The sequence below is a fragment of the Ostrea edulis genome, chromosome 5 (assembly GCF_947568905.1).
Source record: "Ostrea edulis chromosome 5, xbOstEdul1.1, whole genome shotgun sequence".
Lineage (NCBI taxonomy): Eukaryota > Metazoa > Mollusca > Bivalvia > Ostreida > Ostreidae > Ostrea > Ostrea edulis.
This window is the reverse complement of record NC_079168.1, coordinates 2305006-2325869: the sequence shown is the minus strand read 5'-3', so window position 1 is coordinate 2325869 and position 20864 is coordinate 2305006. Positions and strand designations below refer to the sequence as shown.

The 20864-nt window shown below is 36.8% G+C and overlaps 1 protein-coding gene across 3 annotated transcripts in view; it reads left to right on the top strand.

Moving 5' to 3' along the window:
• Nucleotides 1-18126, top strand: part of LOC125650191 (sacsin-like) — a 29756-nt gene extending 11630 nt beyond the window's left edge. For all 3 annotated transcript variants that reach the window (XM_056167005.1, XM_048878242.2, XM_056167006.1), the window contains 4 exons: nucleotides 535-741; nucleotides 1443-2798; nucleotides 2906-13719; nucleotides 15358-18126. In XM_056167005.1, the coding sequence (XP_056022980.1) occupies nucleotides 535-741; nucleotides 1443-2798; nucleotides 2906-13719; nucleotides 15358-15630 (12650 nt within the window). In that variant the 3' untranslated portion in view covers nucleotides 15631-18126. The remainder of the gene's footprint in view (nucleotides 1-534; nucleotides 742-1442; nucleotides 2799-2905; nucleotides 13720-15357) is intronic.
• Nucleotides 18127-20864: the final 2738 nt, after the last annotated feature.

Here is a 20864-nt window from a genome sequence, read left to right as displayed (position 1 = left end):
AATGGCCATAGAATTTACGAAATGCTGACTCTAAACGAGACTGCACCATCAACTTGTTTGTCAGTAGCCTGCCTCGATTTAAAAACTGATCATACGCAGAACAAGAGCTTACGTATCGAATCAGTTGAGAGATATAAACACCATATACATGTGATAATGGAATATTGCTACATAAATATGCGAAATTGACGATGGAGAAGCTGAAATCATCCTGTTTATCATAAGGTTGAGTTGTTAGTTTGGAGTTAATATCTATTTTCAATAAAATATCTAAGTCTGAAGCAGAATGGACGACTCTGTGGTGTCTTATTTCGAGTTCACGGGTATATATCGAATCGACATATGAATGAAAATTATTAATGTTAATTGATACGATAGATGTGATAACTAGTTTGCATTTTAGTGTTTCCTTACATCCATCATGTTTATTTGCAGACATCCTTTTACACTGATAAATGTATTTCAACGCCTCTAAGAATATAGACGATATTCTTTCACTATGGAAATGCATACCTCTTTTAATGTATTTCGTAGATTCGCCAATAATCATCAGCGGAGACAAGCTTCTGATTATCGATCCACACGAGTTACCTCACAGAGTGTGTCACAGAATTCCCTTCAAAAAACTGAAGACGGAGAAGTACAGGGAGGCGTGGTCAATCATGAATGAAACTCTGGGACTAGAAGGAAATGGACTGTTTGGACTGAACGAATCGGTCATAGAAAATCAAAATTATCCGAGTAAGATGTTTTTCTGAAATAATAGCCAGGTTTCCATATCCTGAAATCAGAAGCATTCTGTTGAGCATTAAATGATTAGCATCTTTAGACTTGTTAGTGGTTACTGATCTTAGACTTTTTATTTGGTGAGGTAGAAGGACAAAGTGGAAGTCATGTCACTAATCAAATTGAATATATTGTTTCGTCTAGCTATCTTACTTTCTCTTGGTTTGAAGTAATAAAATTCATGTGTACAGTTTGAAAAATTATGGTAAATGGTGTAGCGCTCAAAAGAGAGAAAAACTATTCTATCAATACACTGTTATCTGCTTATGGTTTGTTTTCCCGACTTGTACGAACGTTTGCGCTAGGGGGCCTTTTTGTTGGAGGAAACCGGGGTACCCGGAGGAAACCCACGTGTCCGAGTGGGCGACCACCATACCCTCTCACATACAACCACTGCCGATCACGGGGATCGAACTCGGGTCGCAGCTGTGAGAAGCTACTCGAGCATTATTATCATAGACAAGGAACCCAAGATAGATATATTTCAATCTACATAAATTTTCATTAATATTGATGATTTTTAACTATTTTAAGGAACTTCCATTGGCCTTGTCTTAATTTAGAGATTATTATTGTCAGAGACTAGGAACTCGAGATAGAAATATTTCAATATACGTAAACTTTCATTTATATTGATGATATTCATCTATTTTAAGGAACTTTGTTTTGGTTTCCATTACGCCAAGAAGTTTCGGATCTTTCAAGCAAAATCTACACAACAGAGAAAATGACGGAACTGTTTGAATCTTTCGAAAAGGAGGCGGAAACAATTTTACTCTTTCTAAAGTCTGTAATACACATTTCCATATACGACACGCAAGTTCGGGAGATCTTTAAGGTTCAGATGAAAGGCAAAGGAAATAGGGACATCACAGAAGACCGGGAATACATTAAGAATCAGTTGACAAGGAGTAAAATTCCTGCGAAATCCTTATGGAGTGAATTCAAAGCTGTTCTCAGAACACAGAGACCACAGAGTCAACAGACAATCGATCAGGAGTGGTATATAGTTAATTTATTTCAAGGGGAAAATGACATGTCCGAAAATATGACAAATTTAGCACATGATGAACAACTAAGTTATGCACCATATGTGGGGGTCGCATTTCCACTGACACAAAGACATCGCGTAAATTTCAAAGGACATGTCTTCTGCTTTTTGCCACTACCAATTGAACCAGACGATAAAAGTTTGACCAACCTACCAGTCCATGTCAACGGTTTCTTTGCTTTAACATCTAACAGACGACATATGCTGTGGGCAACTCAAGACCAACATGAAGGAGACGACAATAGGTTGGTGTGGAATAAACTGATGATTTCTGAAGTCCTATCGTCAGCATACATCAGGCTTGTAGAGTCCCTTCTTCAAGACTCTGACATTTCACCAGAAACGATTTACCAATGCCTCCCTGATACAGAAAACGTGGATTCTAAATGGTTCATATTGTTGAAGCCTTTATTCACCAAAGTATTTAAGCTCGAAATGTTCTGGACAGGAGACATGGAAACTCCTAATCGAAGAAAAATTAGTTTTGAGGAGTCCTTGTTTTTCATTTTCGACTCTAAGGAGAAAGTATTTCCAAAAACAACAGAGACTTTGTGGAGTATGTTAACTGTGTATACAGAAACGTTAGTTCGCCTTCCTAATCATCTGAAGTTTGCTGTTTGCTGCGACGAATTCGTTTCAGATAGATTCAAGGCACGTACAATAAATGCAGTTTTAATCTGTGACTTTCTCAAAAAAAGTCTTCTGTACAAATCCTTTGAAAGATCACTGAAACTTGACATTCTCCACTATCTGTTGGAAAATACCACAGTGGGTCGATTAGAAGATATTGAGCTAGTGCCCACAGATGATCCAACAAGTTTTGTGTCCTTCAGAAACACAAAAGAAAAAGTTTACATGTGTTCAAATGGAGAGGAAAAGATTTTCCCTTTAATGGAAAGACAGTTACTGTCCAGCATACCCGAGGACATGAAAGGTCATCTGCTCAAAGTTGCAAAATCAGGTGAGTAGATTTAAAGAAAAACGGAATATATGGAAACTTTTGTTTGTTTGTTTGGGTTTTTTTGTAAAGTAAAAGATCACAAATATATCAAATTTTTATTATAACAGGTGAACACGCTATCAAAGTCTTCTCAACGTTGGATTTTGGGCATCTGCTACAGAAATCAATAGACAGACAACAATTATGTGACGGTGCATACATATCGCCATCTAAACAGTCACATATCTCAAAATGGATTTTGGAAGTGTGGAAATATCTTGCCACGCATGATGATATAATGGAAAGTGTGGAACATCTCAACATTCTACCAGAAGCATCAGTAGACAATAATTCTTCCGTTATTCAACTTCTGAGCCTTAAGGGAATATACATGATCGAGAGGCAAGGATCAAGTGTTTTACCAGAATCTGTTTGTGAAGTACTTCGCTCGCTCGGTGTAACCATACTGCAAGCACACCCTGGTTATTTGCCGTGTACTGCAATAGAGAGGTATCTCTTTTCTCCAACCATTGGTGGTGTTTGTGAGATTTTGGCAAAATTACTTGCATCAATGACCAGTCCACACTGTTTCGTTGAAAAATTTGAAAAACTACCCGAATGTAAGCGGAAGGAATTTGCGGTGTTTATGAGTCAAGCAAGGAAACTTACACCCATTGTCGCTACATTTTTGAAAAGTATAAAGATGTTTCCATCAACCAAGGATAAGAATACAGAATGCATTTGCTCTTTGTCTGAAGTGAGGAAGTTGGCGCCTCTTAATGATGACGATTATCCCATTGGGTTCCCATATCCCTTGATACCCGGTGATTTCAAGGGAGCTCGTCTGGTACTTGAACTTGGATTCCATCAACAAACAGATGAAGAGCTTACAAAGGATATTTTATGTGCTATAAAAAATAGGGAATACAGTGTGAAGGATGTTGACGCATTTATGACCCATTTTCTATACAAAATACATACGAACGTCACACCAGAACAGATTGAGATAGCTTCATCAATTCCATTTGTCCTATCCACTGACGGAAAAAGAAGACCACCGAGGGAACTATTTGGACCTACAGAAGAAGTTCGTGAACTCTTTTATGGTGAAACCGACAGGTTTCCGGAAGACATTGCCTTCGCTAAACTACATGCGAATGGGTTACATACACTAGGATTGAAGTCTGAAAAAGACGTTCTGATACGAGATCTCATGCAAACATTGGATTTTTTGACTAGAGAGAAACTGAATTCACTAAATCAGACAAGGATCAAAATAAGAACTCTTGAAAAATATATCAATGGTTTGTCTTCAGGAGAACGACAGCAATTGCTGGAGAAGATGAAAAGTTCGCGTTGGATGCTGAAGATGACAACGAAGCCTAAACACTACCCTCAGATGATGACATGGTGCAGTGCCAACGACAATCTGGAAATTCCTGATGACCTTTATCATTCTGAGTACAATATGCTAGTTGGATCAGTGGCCATGGTTGCTGAAAGCAATTTAAGTTCTGATATTTTAGACTACCTACTGCATAAACCTCCAAGCATAGATGTAGTTCTAAATCAGTTACTTTTGCTTTCTGGTAAATATGAAACTGCCGCAAATCATTCAGAATTTCTGCAAATGTTACAAAATATTTATCACTACATTGCCAAAGAAACTGAATCAGGTTTTGAAGTTGAGCTTCAAGAAGAGGAAAAACTAGTTTGGACAGGGAAAGTTTTCGTGAAACCAAGACAGGTTTTCATTAACTCTCCGAATGAAGCAACGGAGATAGCACTCGAACCTTTCATGTATAAGTTACCAGAAGAATACTCAGATAACAGCATGCTCAAATCGTTCTTCCTTAAATTAGGATGCAAAGCAGAGATTGAGGCTAAAGACCTCATTTTTATATTGAACTGCATTAAAGACCACCAAATGAGCTCAACTTTAGTGGAATCAAAACACAATTTGTCTGTTGTGGTTAGAATTCTTGATATACTGGAAGAAATGAAGCAAATCAATCGTTTACACGAAGAAGACATGAGCGGCATTCTTTTCCCTGTACAAAGTCACAATAATAATTTTCAACTTTTTCCAGTAACAGAATGTACTTATGTGGATTACAAGAGAGACATCGAAGAAGAGGATGAAGATGAAGATCTGAAATATGTTCATCCCAAAATCAGGGCTAGTGTGGCTGCAATCCTAGGAGTACCATCACTGACTAGAAGAATCGTAGAAAGTGAAGGAGTTGAGGATATACCCTGGGGACAAAAAGAAGAGTTGACGGACCGATTGAAAAATCTAATCGAGGATTATGCAGATGGTACTAGTGTTTTAAAAGAAATGCTCCAAAATGCAGACGACGCAGGTGCTTCATGTCTTCGGATTTTATATGATGAAAGAACAAATGAAAATGCACTAACTGGTCTGATTGACAAAGGAATGACGGAATGTCAGGGTCCAGCAATATGGGTATACAACGACGCGAAATTTGATGAAAAAGACTTTGAGAATATTATCAAACTGGGAGCAGGAACAAAAGAAGCCGACTTGACGAAAATTGGGAAATTTGGTTTGGGATTCTGCTCTGTCTACAACATTACTGACATGCCGAGTATTCTGAGTGGAGGGTCTCTAGTCATTTTGGATCCGAGAACAATCCATTTAGGTAAAGCTTTAAAAAATAGCAATCCAGGTTTGAGATTTAAGATATCTGATTCAAAGACAAGATACCGCCTGAGGCATCAGCTACGACCCTTTAATGGAATATTCACGTGCGATTTTCAGAATGAACGTGACTGGATGTCATACGAGGGGACACTTTTCAGACTCCCTCTTCGAACGGCAAAAGATGCAGATGAAACAAAACATCAAATTTCTCCAAAACACTACACAGAAGAAGATGTGATTCTACTGATCAAAAAGTTTATTCAGGATGCTGGGAATTTAATGCTCTTCATTCAGAGTGTAAATACGATTGAATTCTATCATTATCCACGGGAAGCTACAGAGGCGTGTCGGTTTTACAAAATACAACGAAATTCAAAAATTCCAAATGCAAACATGTTAAAGAAAGCAAACGAGGGCTTACTGAAACAAAATTCAGAGATGATACAAGTAAGGGAAGACATAACCATTACAGTTGACATCTTCAAGAATAAACTGGTTGAAAAAATGTTTCAAACGGGCGAGTTGAAAGTAAATTCTTCAGAGACTAAATGGACAATATGCTGGCAGATAGGATCTCAAAATCAATACCCTTACAAAGACAGTTTAAAGAGACACGTTGTTGTTGGTAGTACAGCGATTCCTATCAAACACTGCCTGTTGATAGATAGGACAGAAAAGAAATGTTCTGACATCCCCCTTGGATTTTACCGAACAGGTCACATATTTTGTTTCCTACCATTACCACAAGAATCTTTCATTCCGGTACATGTAAATGGTTACTTTGCAGTTGAGTCTAGCCGGCGACGCTTGACAACAAACCATTCAGATAATGTGTATTCAGAGGGAGCAGAATGGAATAAGTTTATCTTGAGAAACCCAATTTGCTTATCCTTTCTCAATCTACTGGAGAATTTATCAGTAACAATTCCGAAAGAAAAATATTATGAAAAATGGCCGCTTCTTGGAATAGATGAAATGATAAATGAATTAGTTATTTCGTTTTATGAACGTCTTCTCATGTCCGAACATAGATTGTTTTACGGCGATGGTTTGTCTGGAGATGCCAATACGTATCATTTCAAAGAGTGTATATTCCTAGATCCATCACTGAGATATGGCCTAGGCCAAAATATCGGAAAGAAAGCTTTCAATTGTTTCTTGAAATTCAATGCAAATGGAGCAGTCAAACATGCTATGGACTTGCCAGAGTGTATATACAAACAATTTCAAGAAATACCAGCTTGTAATGCTAAACTGAAAGAAAATATTTGTAACGAAAAGACATTTTTTCTTTTCTCTTTCATTCCAAGTCTTGCAACAAACTGGTGGTGTAACTCTATGGAGGAAAGAAATATCTTACTATTGCATGTACTTCAATGTGAAGACGAAGGCGTTAAAGCGAAACTTAAAGAAACACCCTGTATACCAACCAAACCAAATGGAAAACTACGGAAACCAGGAGAGCTCATATTTCCAGATCCATTCTCCAGTGGATTTTGTGTTTTCAGGCTATTTGATATAGAGGATGAGAGATTCCCATCAGAAGAATTTATGAAGTCGAACATTATAAAGATACTAATGGAATTTGGCATGATGAGTGAAAACCTTTCTAATGAACTAGTAATTGATCGCGCCAAATCCGTACAGAGATTATCTTCAAAACCCGAAAAGATGAAAGATAGATGTGACAATGTGCTTCGATATCTGGAAATGAAGATGCAATCTCACGCACAAATTAAAAAATCGATGCAGGATATAAAATTTCTTCCAGTTTTACAAAAGCCTGAAACTTCTCATTGGCCATTTAAATGGTACTCTGCAGAGTCGAAGAAATTAGAGTCGGGTAAAAAACTCTTTCTTACAAAATGCAGAAATATTGTTGGCTGTGTACAACCTGTTGTTGACTTGGATGAACATTTTGACCGTGTACTGGAGTATTTGGGATTGCGAGGATTTGGTGAGGTTGAGGAGAAGACTGTGATAGACAATCTTGAAGCGATAACAACTAATGTTTCTGATGGGACGTCAGAAAAAGTGTGGAATATTCTTGAAGACGTGTACAAGTATTTACATGAAAATAATTGCAGATTGCTAAGCTCCTTCAAAGACAAACAATGCCTCTTGACGAAATCAGCAGGATTAGTCAAACCAGAAATCTGCGCAATAGAGCTTCAAACTAACATAGAACCATTCTTGTACAAAGTAGAAGACAGATGGAAAAAATATACAAACTTTCTACATAACATAGGTGTAAAACAGAATTTCTCAATCCATTGCCTTGTTCAAACTATTGTTATGATTGACCCCAAGGAAGGCGAATCCTCAAATCATGTTCCATCCATTGTACGCCTATTCAACATGCTCTCAAAACCTACTAGAAGGTCTAAGTTTCAATCTGAGTGTGATTTAAAAACCATGCTACTTCCAGATGAGAATGGAGTCATGAGAAAACCGACCGACCTGTGCATTGATGACAAAAAAAGTAGAATAGCAAAAGACAATAAGATTTTGTTTGTGCATGGAGATCTAAACACATGGACGACATCTCTTTTTGAAATCAAGTCAAAAAGTGCCCAGTTCATCAAACGTTATGCAGGAGCGATTTCATTTGGCCAATCGGAAAAATTAGTGACAAGATTGAAAGGAATCTTGCGAGATTATCCATGTAATATATCCATTTTGAATGAATTACTCCAAAATGCAGATGATGCTGGAGCAACGGAAATACACTTCATTCACGACCAACGGACGCATCCAAAAGAGTCTCTGTTTGATAAATCTTTGGAGCATACTCAAGGGCCAACTTTGGTGGTTTTCAATAATTCTTGTTTTTCAGAGAAAGACATTGAGGGAATATCAAAACTTGGAGAAGGAAGTAAAGGATCGGATCCAATGACGACGGGTCAGTTTGGTATTGGATTTAATGCTGTTTATCATATGACTGACGTCCCATCCTTCTTGACAATAGGAGAAAAGGTCCCAAATGGTGGTGCATTAGTCATGTTTGATCCACATTGCAAGTATGTTCCTCTTGCAACACCACAAAACCCAGGAATGATACTTGAGAACATTCAGATTATCAAGGAGACGTATCCTGATATGTATCATGCCTATCTCACAGAAGAGGTTCCTTCTTCAACAGGAACATGGTTTAGGTTCCCATTGAGAACAGATATAATGGCACAACATTCAGAAATAAAGCGTGGGAAACCTATGGGGAATGACGATCTGATAGAATTGTTTTCTTTATTGAGAGAGGACATGCCTAAATCACTGATGTTTCTATCGAAGATAGATAAAATCACCCTGTCAGTGATACCAGAGGATGGCGAAATACAGCAAATAGCTTCAGTGTCGGCGAGAAGAAATCAGACAGATCAAAATAAGCTGCAAAAGTTCAATAGTGACATAAAGCAGTACATACACGCTCTACGGGCAGGAGAAGTTATTGAACCTTTATCCGTACAATATCAGCTAAACTTGGATGTGTCATGTAATGAGAGCAATGACCACGAGTTGTGGTGTGTTTCTCAAGTCTGTGGTGTTCAGGCGTCCGCGGAAGTGAGCCAGCGCTTGATAGATGCATACAAAAATGAAGAAATTTCTTTATCACCAAGGGCAGGAGTTGCTTACAAAGTCGTAGAGGAACCGGACACACAGTCGTCACAAGCATTCAACTTTCTCCCATTACCTGTCACAACCAAACTTCCTGTGCACATAAATGGCCACTTCGCTGTTGATGCAGCTCGGACTAATATTTGGCAAGATGTCGGATATGAAACTTTGAAAGGGTTTTGGAATAATTTTCTTCTAGAGTACGTTCTTCCGTTTGCATACACTGAGCTTGTCTGCTTTCTTCGAGGATATTTGTTCAAAAAAGATGCAGAAAACGTATTGGAAACAGTTAAGATATACAACAACGCCTTTCCTATTTTATCGTCTGTGTCAAAGACAAAGTGGGCTCGCCTAGTCAAGGGATTTTACCAAACAACCTGGGAAAAGAAGATGGAAATATTCCCAATATATCTACCAGTGGAAGTATATAATACGTTAAAAGGCACGCGTCATTTTCTCACCAAAGAAACACAGAGTATAGTGACCGGAGAATGTATTTCATTTGTTTCTTTAAACAACGATGACCACAGATTTTTAGCATACTTTATGCCACTAACGACAACTAGAGGTCACATTCATCTGACGAGACAACAACATGATGAGATGTCATCGCTCGATACAGAGTTGCCAAGCATTTTGAAACTGTTGGGAATGAAAATATTAACATACTCGACGGATATTGCAAATAGCGTACAAAAGACTTTACAACCTCATAAAAGAGCCCCATTCCTTACTGTCGGTGACATTGTGATGTTTTTAAAGTCATGGAACACTGAAGCTGTTGATAAATGTCGCATTACAACAGTGGGGGTTTCGATAGAGAAGACACTGTTTCGGGATATAAAACCAATACAACAACTTTTATCTGTCTGCTTTGACTCCACAATACACAACCAACTAGAAGGAATACCTCTCTGTGTTAGAAATGACAACATTCTGGAAGTCTTTTCTAAGGACAAAAAGAAATTGTTTTCCAATTACAGTGATTTACTACCTGAGTCTTCAGAACAATTTTTGCACAAAGAGCTTAATCATATTTTCGAGAAACAACTGTCTATAGTCAGCGATTTCCTTTCACCACTCAGTTTAGAAACGTTCTCGAAATTGCTTGGCAAAACATTATCCAGTCGGTTACATGCAGAGATCCCTGTTCCATTGTCAGAAAAACACCAGGACAGAAAATGGTTCTGCAGATTTTGGGAATACTTGTCGTTCCTCTCTGGAAAAGATGTTGCAAGAGACTGCGAAAAACATTTAGGGTCTTGGTGTTTAATACCAGCAGCAGCGAAGTCCAGCAAAAGGGTTGTTTTATTTCCCTTCAAATTACGATATGCTGTTCTTGAGACAGCGTCGTTTTTGGAAAATCCTCCACCTTTGTCTGAGGACCCAAAGATAGGAAAAATTTTGACAAATCTTGATATCCCGTCGCCTTGGAAAACTTATATTGGAGACTCTTTTCCCTTAAGGAAGTTGGTGCAACGTGTTTGTGCTTCTTCATTCACTCCAGAAAATGTTCTTTCTTGTTTGATTCACCACAAGGTACGAAGTGCTATATCTCTGAAAGATGCAGAATTACTCTTGATGTACCTCTTCCGAAAATTATATGATTCATTCAGTACATTGAGGGACAAATTCAGAGAGGTCATTTTGTATGAATCCATAGATGGAGTATTGACGAATTTAAGGACTGAGGGGGAAATAGTATGTATGGAGCGTGGTTCCATTCCAACGGCAGGACTGCAGACTCTCTGCAAACATTACAGTTTGAAGATACTCAAGAAAAATTCCCTGCTTTATGAACTACACAATGCATTTGCAGTGAAAGAAATGAATGCTATAAGCTTTTATAAAGATTATTTTCTTTCAAACCCCCAATTATTTGATCTTGAAACCCGAATGATCCATATAGAATACATAAAACAAAAAAACCTCTTCGACAGTTCTATGCAACATTTGATACGAAATTTCCCTTTTATTCAAAACACAGAGACAAGGAGGTTGCAAAGAGTTTGTGAATTTCTGACTCCCTTTTCGCGATTATGCCGACAGATGTGTACCAAACGAGAATTGCTACCATTAGATCCATTCTACAAGGAGGATTGGAAAGAATTTTTAGTTTATGCTGGTCTCAAAATACAGATTCCCGTCGATGTTTTGCTTAGATTTGCGAAAGAAATAGATGAAAGACAATCCCGTGGTATTGATGAATCTTTAGTGTCTCACTCAAAGCTACTTCTTGCAGAAATAATGAATGTTCCTGATCTTCACAAAGAGCAACATTTCTTGCGTGAACTCAGACAAATTAAATGTCTTATCCCAGGCAAAGTTGAAAAAGAGTACGCACAAATTGTAGGACATTTTATAACTGGTCAGAGATTAATTTCATTTGAAAATGCAGTGTATCCTGAAAGTAAGCTAATGATATGGTCTTCGTGCAAAATATTGCCAAACCTAAAGCATCCGAACATACTACAATCATCATGGAAAGTAGTGGAAGAACTCCTGTTGATTCAGAAAACTCCGCCTCTAAAGGATGTGATCTCTCATATTCACAAACTTTGTTACATGTTAGAGAAGATGGTAAGAAGTGAAGATCAAAATCGAAAATTACAAAACATTAAGGGCGGATTACACTTCTTCATGGAAACATTGTATTCAGACCTAGAGGGTCTTGCTCCGAACTCGAACGATATTGCAAAATTGAAAAAAGGATTTTGTGAAACTCCTCTGATTTACAACAAAGAACACAATCGTTTTCTTCGATTGGATCAAGTTGCTTTAGAACAGAAACGCGATGAAGAAATACCGCCTTATCTTTGCAGAGGAAGTGAAATATTTGGAAAGCATTATGAATTTTTTAGAAAACTTGGAGTTGCTGATGAAGCATGCATTCACCACTATGTGAGGGTATTTGATTTGCTGCACACTTCTGTCGGAAACCGAACACTATTTCCCCAGGAGCTCGAGATTTGCAAAAAGACAATGACAGGATTTCTATGTTCTCTGGAAAAATTATCAAATACTTCTGTACCAGAAGATGAAAAGTATGCTAAGCTCCTTGAGTTTCCTTGCATTTATTTACCAACAGATGTGGGTGGGTCCGTCATGTTGGTTAAATCTTCCAATCTGACTATACGAGATACACCACACTTTGGGAATAGAATGGGAAACTTTGATCTCATTAAATTTATCAAATCTGTAAAGAATGATATTCATCATGAAAACAGATTGCTTTCCCGCCTTCCTGGTGATTTTCGACCAATGTTACTCTCACAACAGGTGAAAGAGGTCCTTCATTCAGTGGACACATGTGAATGTTCTGGACTTGTGGAAACTCTGAATAGGAAATTTCAGAAGGCAGATTTTGTAAAGGGAATATGTGATATACTTTCTAAATCCGCTGATTTTACGGGAGCTATACGGGAACAATGTGAAGAAAATTTGCGCAGATTACGTATTCAACAGGTCTCTAATTTAGAAACAAAACTTGTCTTTCGTAAAGAAAATATGGAAATTAGTGGTTCTCTACGACCCCAAACCATATTCTATGAATCAGATGAATCAGTTGTGTATATGAATATTCTTCAAAATTCACGTTCAACATGGCGATATATTAGGGACCAGTTGTTTGAAATCTTAGTCAAAATTACCAATGGTATTGCGATTCAACACCGTGACATATTATTGAAAGTGATTGAATCCGAGTCTGACGAGGAAATGAAATTGGTGTTGTCAACATTGGGTGTAAATTGCGAATCCATCTGGGAACCAAACCTAGGATCGTATGTTCCAGCAGATCTTCATGATTATCTTGACAACTCTATTCGGGAATTGCATCCTGGAGAAATTGTGGCATACGAAGTTCTTAATCCGTTGCAGGATGATGTATCAGACTATGTGTTTATTTATGTCAGAATAATCAAGAAAAGAGACAATCGCATGTTTCCGATGTATGATATCAATGATGGTTCGGGTATTCACTGTGAAATTGCATTCAGATTATATCGCTTTGTTCACAGTGATGAAAGCAACACATCCACAGAAATTGAGCGGTATACGGACCTTCAAGGAGAAGTGTATCAATCAAGAAAAGGCGTCATTTTCGAAGAGATTAAATTGACATTAATTGAAGCATGGAAATACGACCTAAGTGATTTCCAGCGGGTGAGGTTTAGATTATTGATGAATTGGCATCCAGATAAACATTCAAATAACCCCTTGGCTACAGAAGTGACCCAATACATCAATGAGATAGTTCGACGACTAAAGAATGGAGAATTCGAAGAGTTCTTACGGAGCAATTCTGATGATTCTACAGAAAGAAGAAGTTACTACTACCGAAACAGAAAACGCAGACAAAGGGATCATTACAATGGCGAGCAGCATTCTGCGCATGCCCAACCCCAGAGGACGAACTACGATGATTGGTTGCATGGCTATATGAATCGTAGAAGAAGCCGAAGAAGAGGCAATTGGACAACCTGGGGCAGAGGTCAGGAAAAATTGCCGAATCCTCAACCCGACGTTGGAAAACTCTGGTTAAAGCAAGCCAAATACGACATAAATACAGCACTCCAACTGAGGAGATGTGTCACGTCTCAGGCGAGCGTTGATGAGGGGGACGTACATACTCTAAAGTGGGTTTGCTACATGTGTCACAAGGTACGTTTTATATATTAAGGGATGAAAATTAATATAAAGTTAAAGAAAGTATAAAATTACAAGATTTAATTCGTCGTAGAAATCTTGTAAACTGCATATGAAATATAAATGATGGATTCATCCTTCTTTATTCTTTTATATGAAAGCTGTCACAAGAATTTACATTTGTCTTAAAAGTACATCTTTTCATCAAAACTATGTTTCCTAAAATCGATAAAAAAAAAATCATAAGAAATTTCAAATATCATGAATAAATTAATCCCCCCTATTTTCACTTGAAATTTCTGGTAAATCTTAGTTGTAGAATAAATTATACTATGCCCCCAACTCAAGGATGACAAGAACAGATCGATTACCTCTAAAACGTCACAAATATGACCTATTGACATTACCCGATCATACCTGGGTCCAACCTACCTGTACTCGAGTATCGTAAATCTCGTTATTTTTGCTATCGATTAATTTTTAGCGTTTTTGCGAGTCAGTTGAACAGTTGTTAATATGCAAGCATCTTTGGGTAGAGCAGATTCAAGTTTGTTTCTCCAAATTGTTACCCCCTGAATTAGGATTGGGCAGGGCCACATTAGGGATTTCAACTTTTACATGGGGATTTCTAGAGAAGTATGTATGAAAATCTTCATTTCAACAACATAAGGGCCATAATTAATCATAATGTTACGTAAGTATCTATAGGTAGTTCAAATTCATTTTCCTCACAGAGGGTCGAAGTTTTGGATGGGAATATACAGGAAATTTATTCAAACAAATTCTTTACAAAAGTAGCAGGGCCATACAAATAATATCCATATACAAATGATTCCAAGTTGTTTATGTCCCTGCTACTATAGTCGGGGGTACATCGTTTTGTCCTTGTCTGTCCGTCCAAAACGTTGACCTTTCTCATAGCTTTTGAATGGTGAGTTATAGGACTCTCATACCAGTATTTCAGTTACACATTCCTTGTGACAACAACTTTTTCTACGTTACTAAAGTTTTTGACCTTGATGTTTGACCTTGATGTTTGACCTTATTTTCAAAGATATTTAACATATTCAATATCTCCTGAAATATCTAAGGTAGGACTTTAATAATCTGCTTAGAGATTATTTATAGTAATTCAATGCCTTACATTTCATACACGATCTTTGACCTTGTGATCTTGACCTTGGAGTTTGACCCAAAGTTGAAAACTGTAGTATTACTTTTAGAATGGTGAGTGATACATGTATGGCCCTCATGCATCATACATGTATATGCATTCCTTGTAACATTTTTTGTTTCGTATCAAAGTTTTAACTTTGACCTTGAGAGTTTACTTTTAAGAAGAATTTTAAGTAGCCATACATACATCCATAAATCCATACATACATACATTATCTCCCTCATGCATAGCTCTTATCCTTGGACGAATTTGGCTCCACTTTTTTGGCACGCTGTTTTTGGCTATATTTAGCTCTAAAACTTCATAGTTATTTCGGATTTCAAAGATTTCGGTTGAGCATCACTGAAGAGACATTATTTGTCGAAATGCGCATCTGGTGCATCAAAATTGGTACCGTATAAGTTTTACAAATACAGACATAGATAATTACATAGCCATTTTAATCGAATTTGGGATATAAATTCAATTTCTTACAGGCCATTGAGAAGTGCATAAAAAGTTTGATGTATCGCAATGATTCAAATAAGGCAGAGGGATATCGAAAGACCCATGATTTGGTTTCCGTGTCATATGGCGTGTCAGTTCCCGGACTGACCGACTTGTGTCGACAGTTCGTCTCCGAGGTTTGTGCTAGTTCAAACAGGATCATATACCCGTCGTTCAACAGTGTGTTCACCTCAAACCACGTGGACAGGGGGTGCAGTCTTGCGAAAGAAGTCGTTGAGCTGTGTGACGAACAGTGGAATTAATATCTACAGACACCGAACATTCCTAGTAACTTGAATGTAACTTGGTTCAATAATTGATAGCACTGTTAATAAATAAAATAAATTTCATCGCGAGAACTTTAATTTCGCTTAAATAAAGCACGAAAACGAAAATCTCCATAACATTGTAGATAATGGTTTTTCGAAAATTATTTCTTACAAAGCAAGATCGCAGAAATAAAGTATATGTATCGAGAATAATTAGAGACTTGCAGCGTTTTTGTACAGGATGTAGAGAATTTTGATGTGTTTTAGAGGATGCAAGTATAGAATTTCAGTGTTTTATAGAGAATTTCAGTGTTTTATAGAGAATTTCAGTGTTTTATAAAGGATCTAGAGAATTCCAGTACTTTATCGAGAATGTATAGAATTTCAGTGTTTTATAGAAAATTTCAGTGTTTTTTATATCTCTAGAATGTGTAGAATTTGAGTGCTTTATGGAAAATTTTTAGTGTTTTATATATAATGTATAGAATTTCAATGTTTTATGGAAAAACTTATTGTTTTATATAGAATGTATATAATTTCAATGTTTTATGGATTTTTTTTTAGTGTTTTATAAAGGGTTTAGAGATTTTCAATGTCAGAAACCGACAGCAGGTGAATTGAGACCGACGATATGAAAATTCTTTTTGTAAATGTCCTTCGAAATTGAAATTGTATGTTTGATAAGAAATGTTTAAATGTGCGTTTATCAAGGAAGACATTGGACTTGGTATCAAGAGTTATTCAGCCCGGTATACGATGATGTGCATACAAAGCTGAGTATTTTCTTGATACCGAATGACTGCGGTAACAGTCCTACCGCTTTTTTCTTTTTTTTTGGTCATCATTTTAAAATGACATTTGTAATTGATGGTGAACTTATATATTATTATTATTATTATTCTAATATTTACAAGGTCAATGAAATGTGACATTGTACAATCATGTGCTATGCTACAGAAAATGATGATTCGATGTTTTGTGTATTTAAAAATTTAATTTGCATTCATTCGACCAAATCTGCACACAGGAGCAGAAAATTGGCTTTTGCTCATGCACGTGTACAGAGTTACACCTACCCCAGACTGGTATCATAGACGAGTCTGATAGCGACAACGGAACAGAAGATTAACGAGTATTTCTTCCATATTATTTTATTATCTTAACAATTGTTTTGAAGAAAAACTTCTCCTTAATTCTTGTCGTTTGATATATTTGCAGGTGTACATGAATAATTATTTCATTATATATAAAGTATAAACGCCAATTTATTTTTGTTTTTTTTAGCAATTTGTATATATTTTAATTTAGTATATCATTTTGGTATTTTTACCGATTTTTTTTTCAATTATGACGCCTTGATTGTTTTCTTTCTAATAATGTGCATGTTTGCTAATGAGAAATGAAAATATACGTTTAAATAACACGAATTTGAATGGTATTTATATAATGACAGAATTAGTGGTATACTCATATACAATGTCAATAATATGGAATGCTTCTATACATCCACGGGGGCACCATGTACCTGGAATGTTAGTTCGGATAACAAGTCAATTTTACTCCAAAGTACCCGCACTTGGGTTATCTATCTACATCATGTCATTATTATTATGATGCCCCCACCCCCACCCCCGGAATCGAAGATTCGGGGGGGGGGGGGGCAAATAGTTTTTAGCCTGTCAGCCTAATACAAAAAACTTTAACCTTGGTCGTATTTTTTACACAATAACAGGAAGAGCTTTTATATTTGGTGAATGTATTTCTTGTGGCAAGACCTTTCCATTGACACTGAAATCTTTAACCTTGTGACCTTTGACTTTGTTCCACTTTGTTATAATTCGTGGCATCAGTGTTTTTTTGTTTTTTGGTGTGTTTTTTTTGGTGTGGTTATTTGGTGTTTTTTTTTTTTTTTTTTTTTTTTTTTTTTTTTTTTTATTTAAACTGAATAACAAATACATGTACATTATAAATGTAGTGATTTTAATGAAAAATTGCGAATGCACAGCAATTCCCGTACATTCTAATCGACGCTTTGTATATGATCAACGTAAAATTGTCATTACATGTATATATAGATAAATTATGTACTATTGAATAGTGTGCGGGTCCTAGGGTTTTATAACGCTGTACAGTTTTATGGATTTATAACTGCGGCATATTTCGGCCAATAGCGTACCACGTTCTTTGTTTTTATATGTAAGTAACTTAAGTTTGTTCACACGGCGAGGTTTGCTTGTACGAGTATTTTTATATATAAGCAAAATATTTGCTTATCAGTAAAGCTCGTCGTATAAATAAGAATTATGTTTCACGAGATCTTAACCTTTCTCTATCAAATTATATTTGTATTGATGTTGTATATGTGCTGTGAACATGCATCTCTAGATTGCGTTTCTCAGTACCTAATTATCGCTATTGTTAGTTTTAATCATTGTAGTGAAATTACCCAACAATGGGTCTATGATTGGAAATAAAATTATCTTTATCTAATGTTTTCTTTTACTTTACAAACTACCCCTATGTCTGCAATAATAACAAGAGAAGATTATGAACAGTGATCAATCTCATATATCCTACACAATTAAGAATGACAAACACGGACCCCTGGACATACTAAGAGGAGTAAGCATCCCCTGTTGACCGGTCATGCCCGCTATGAGCCGTATATCTTGATCGGGTAACGGAGTAATCCGTAGTTAAAATCAATATGTTTAAAATAGTTAAGATCAATATGTTTAAAACGGCCTAACATGAAACACACCAGACAGCTAACTTGTATTTGCAAATTAGATCGCAATAACGACCATAGAATTAATATAACCCTTTCCTGTTTTAGCAATCGTTTCATTTGTGAGTTTACCCATAGATTATCGGCTATTAACTTTTCGTATCTTCAACTTCTTTAGAACCAGTGGTCAATTTCGAACACACGTGTTACAAAACACTCCTAGGTGAAGGGGAGTCCAGATTGCTTGAATAAGGGGTCCTGTCTTCTTCCAAGGCGAGAGAAGTGCAAATAAGGTGGAAGTGTTTAAAAAACAAACTTGTTCATAACCACAGGAGAAGGCAACACATGTCTAATTTTTCGAGAACCTCCTCAAGAACCACAAGGGTGTAATCAAGATACAGTGAAACCTGTCTAATCCGAAACTGACTGAGAGAGAACAGCATACACAGTGTGTCAAAATAAACCGTGTAAAGAAAATCGATATTAAGAATGAAAATAAGGGTCGGGATACTCAGTGAAACAGATTGCACAGGTGTCGGATTAGGCAGTTCTCACTGTATCATACACAGGTGTCGGATTAGACAGTTTTCACTGTATCATACACAGGTGTTGGATTATGCAGTTTTGATATCAGAATGTCCAGTAAAATGGATTACACCGGTGTCAGGTTAGACAGTTTTGTACAGGTGCCAGATTAAGCAGTTTTGATGTCTGAATGTCCAGTAAAACGGACTGCACAGGTGTCAGATTAGACAGTTTTCACTGTATTATACACAGGTGTCAGATTAGACAGTTTTCACTGTATTATACACAGGTGTCAGATTAGACAGTTTTCACCGTATTATACACAGGTGTCAGATTAGACAGTTTTCACTGTATTATACACAGGTGTCGGATTAGGCAGTTTTCACTGTATCATACACAGGTGTCGGATTAGGCAGTTTTCACTGTATCATACACAGGTGTCGGATTAGGCAGTTTTCACTGTACATGCATTCTTCTGTAGTGTAGAGTTTTAGAGATGCTCACACACCGGGACTCCTGGGTTCTGGATGGGGCCATTAGTGGTTTAAAGTTTTACATAGGAGATCATGTTTGTAGGAAAATTCTTTGAAAATCTCAAGAACCGCATATTTTCAATTTGTTAAATTGGCGTGAAAGTATAAAGTTTGTTCACACCACGACAACACCTTGATCATGGGCAGGACCACGGCAAGTGTTAAGTTCCAGTCTGAAACATTTTTAAAAAATCTTCTCAAGAACACAATTGTACAATTTTTCAAATCCATACGCAGGCATCGTCATGTAATGTAGAAGATTTTTACGCCATGATATCTGCGTTAACAGGAAACGGACGAGGCATGATGGGGATTTAATTTTTATATCGGAAAATGCACATAACTAAAGTGAATATCCTGAGCACCAATATATTGTAGATGATGGTAATCGTGTTTCATGCGTGTGCTCACTGTCGCTGTATAACCATCCTTCCGAGTCAACATAAGAATGAAATAACATTGTACAGAACCAAAAAACTTACTATTTATTAGAATATCTAGCACTGGATAATACTATACCTTGACTAATTGAGTTCCAATGACGAGTATTCATCAAAGTTCGACTAGGAGACCTACTAAATGAAAATTCCAACACTAAAGGTATACCCAATCATATACAGAAAGAAAGACAGTTCCAATATCAAGGCAATACCAGACGGACATGGATAACAACACACGCACTAAAAGTGATCAATTGTTTCATTCAAATGTCAGAGAACAAAGTGCAAAGGTAGTGAAAAGTCGGCCTCAAAACTTGTAAAGTCAGTAAAAATGAGCCACTCCACTACGAAATAAATGCCATGTGCACAATCGATCAAATCTACAACTACTTTGCATATCGTAGTCATAGTATTCTAATTATGACAATATTGAAACCACCGCGAGTTATGGATGATAATCTTTCCGAAACATGCTGTAAGATCCCTTTTTCAAAAACAAAGGAATACATGCGGTCAAGATAAGAAAGGCTCTTCGTCATAAAAAAAAAGTTCAGTCTTGAAACCCAGCATATTTCAAGTCTACACCCTGTATTTCCTGAAACTACACTTCTGTTACTGCATCCAAACTTTCTAATTACATTACAGTGCTTAGATACACACCACCTTAAATATGATCCACGTACATGTTCTTCTGGATATATCATTAATGGTGTTGCCGATATTTTAATTGGGGACAGAACTTCATTATTTCGAAGATTACGCCAGATGATGGGTTGAAAATGAACTTGACACTTTGTCAAGAGATAAAAAGTTTAAGAGGAAAACAGCATTAAAACCACGTATTAACCGTGTCAGGCACATTAAAACAAAAGTACACCATAAATATCTTTCTGTGTTTGGTTAACAAAAAGTGATAAAAAGAATTACATGTAGACAGGTTACACGAGGAATATGTTTTGGTTCTAGCTGACAAAACTTGTAACATCGTGTCATTGTCTTTGT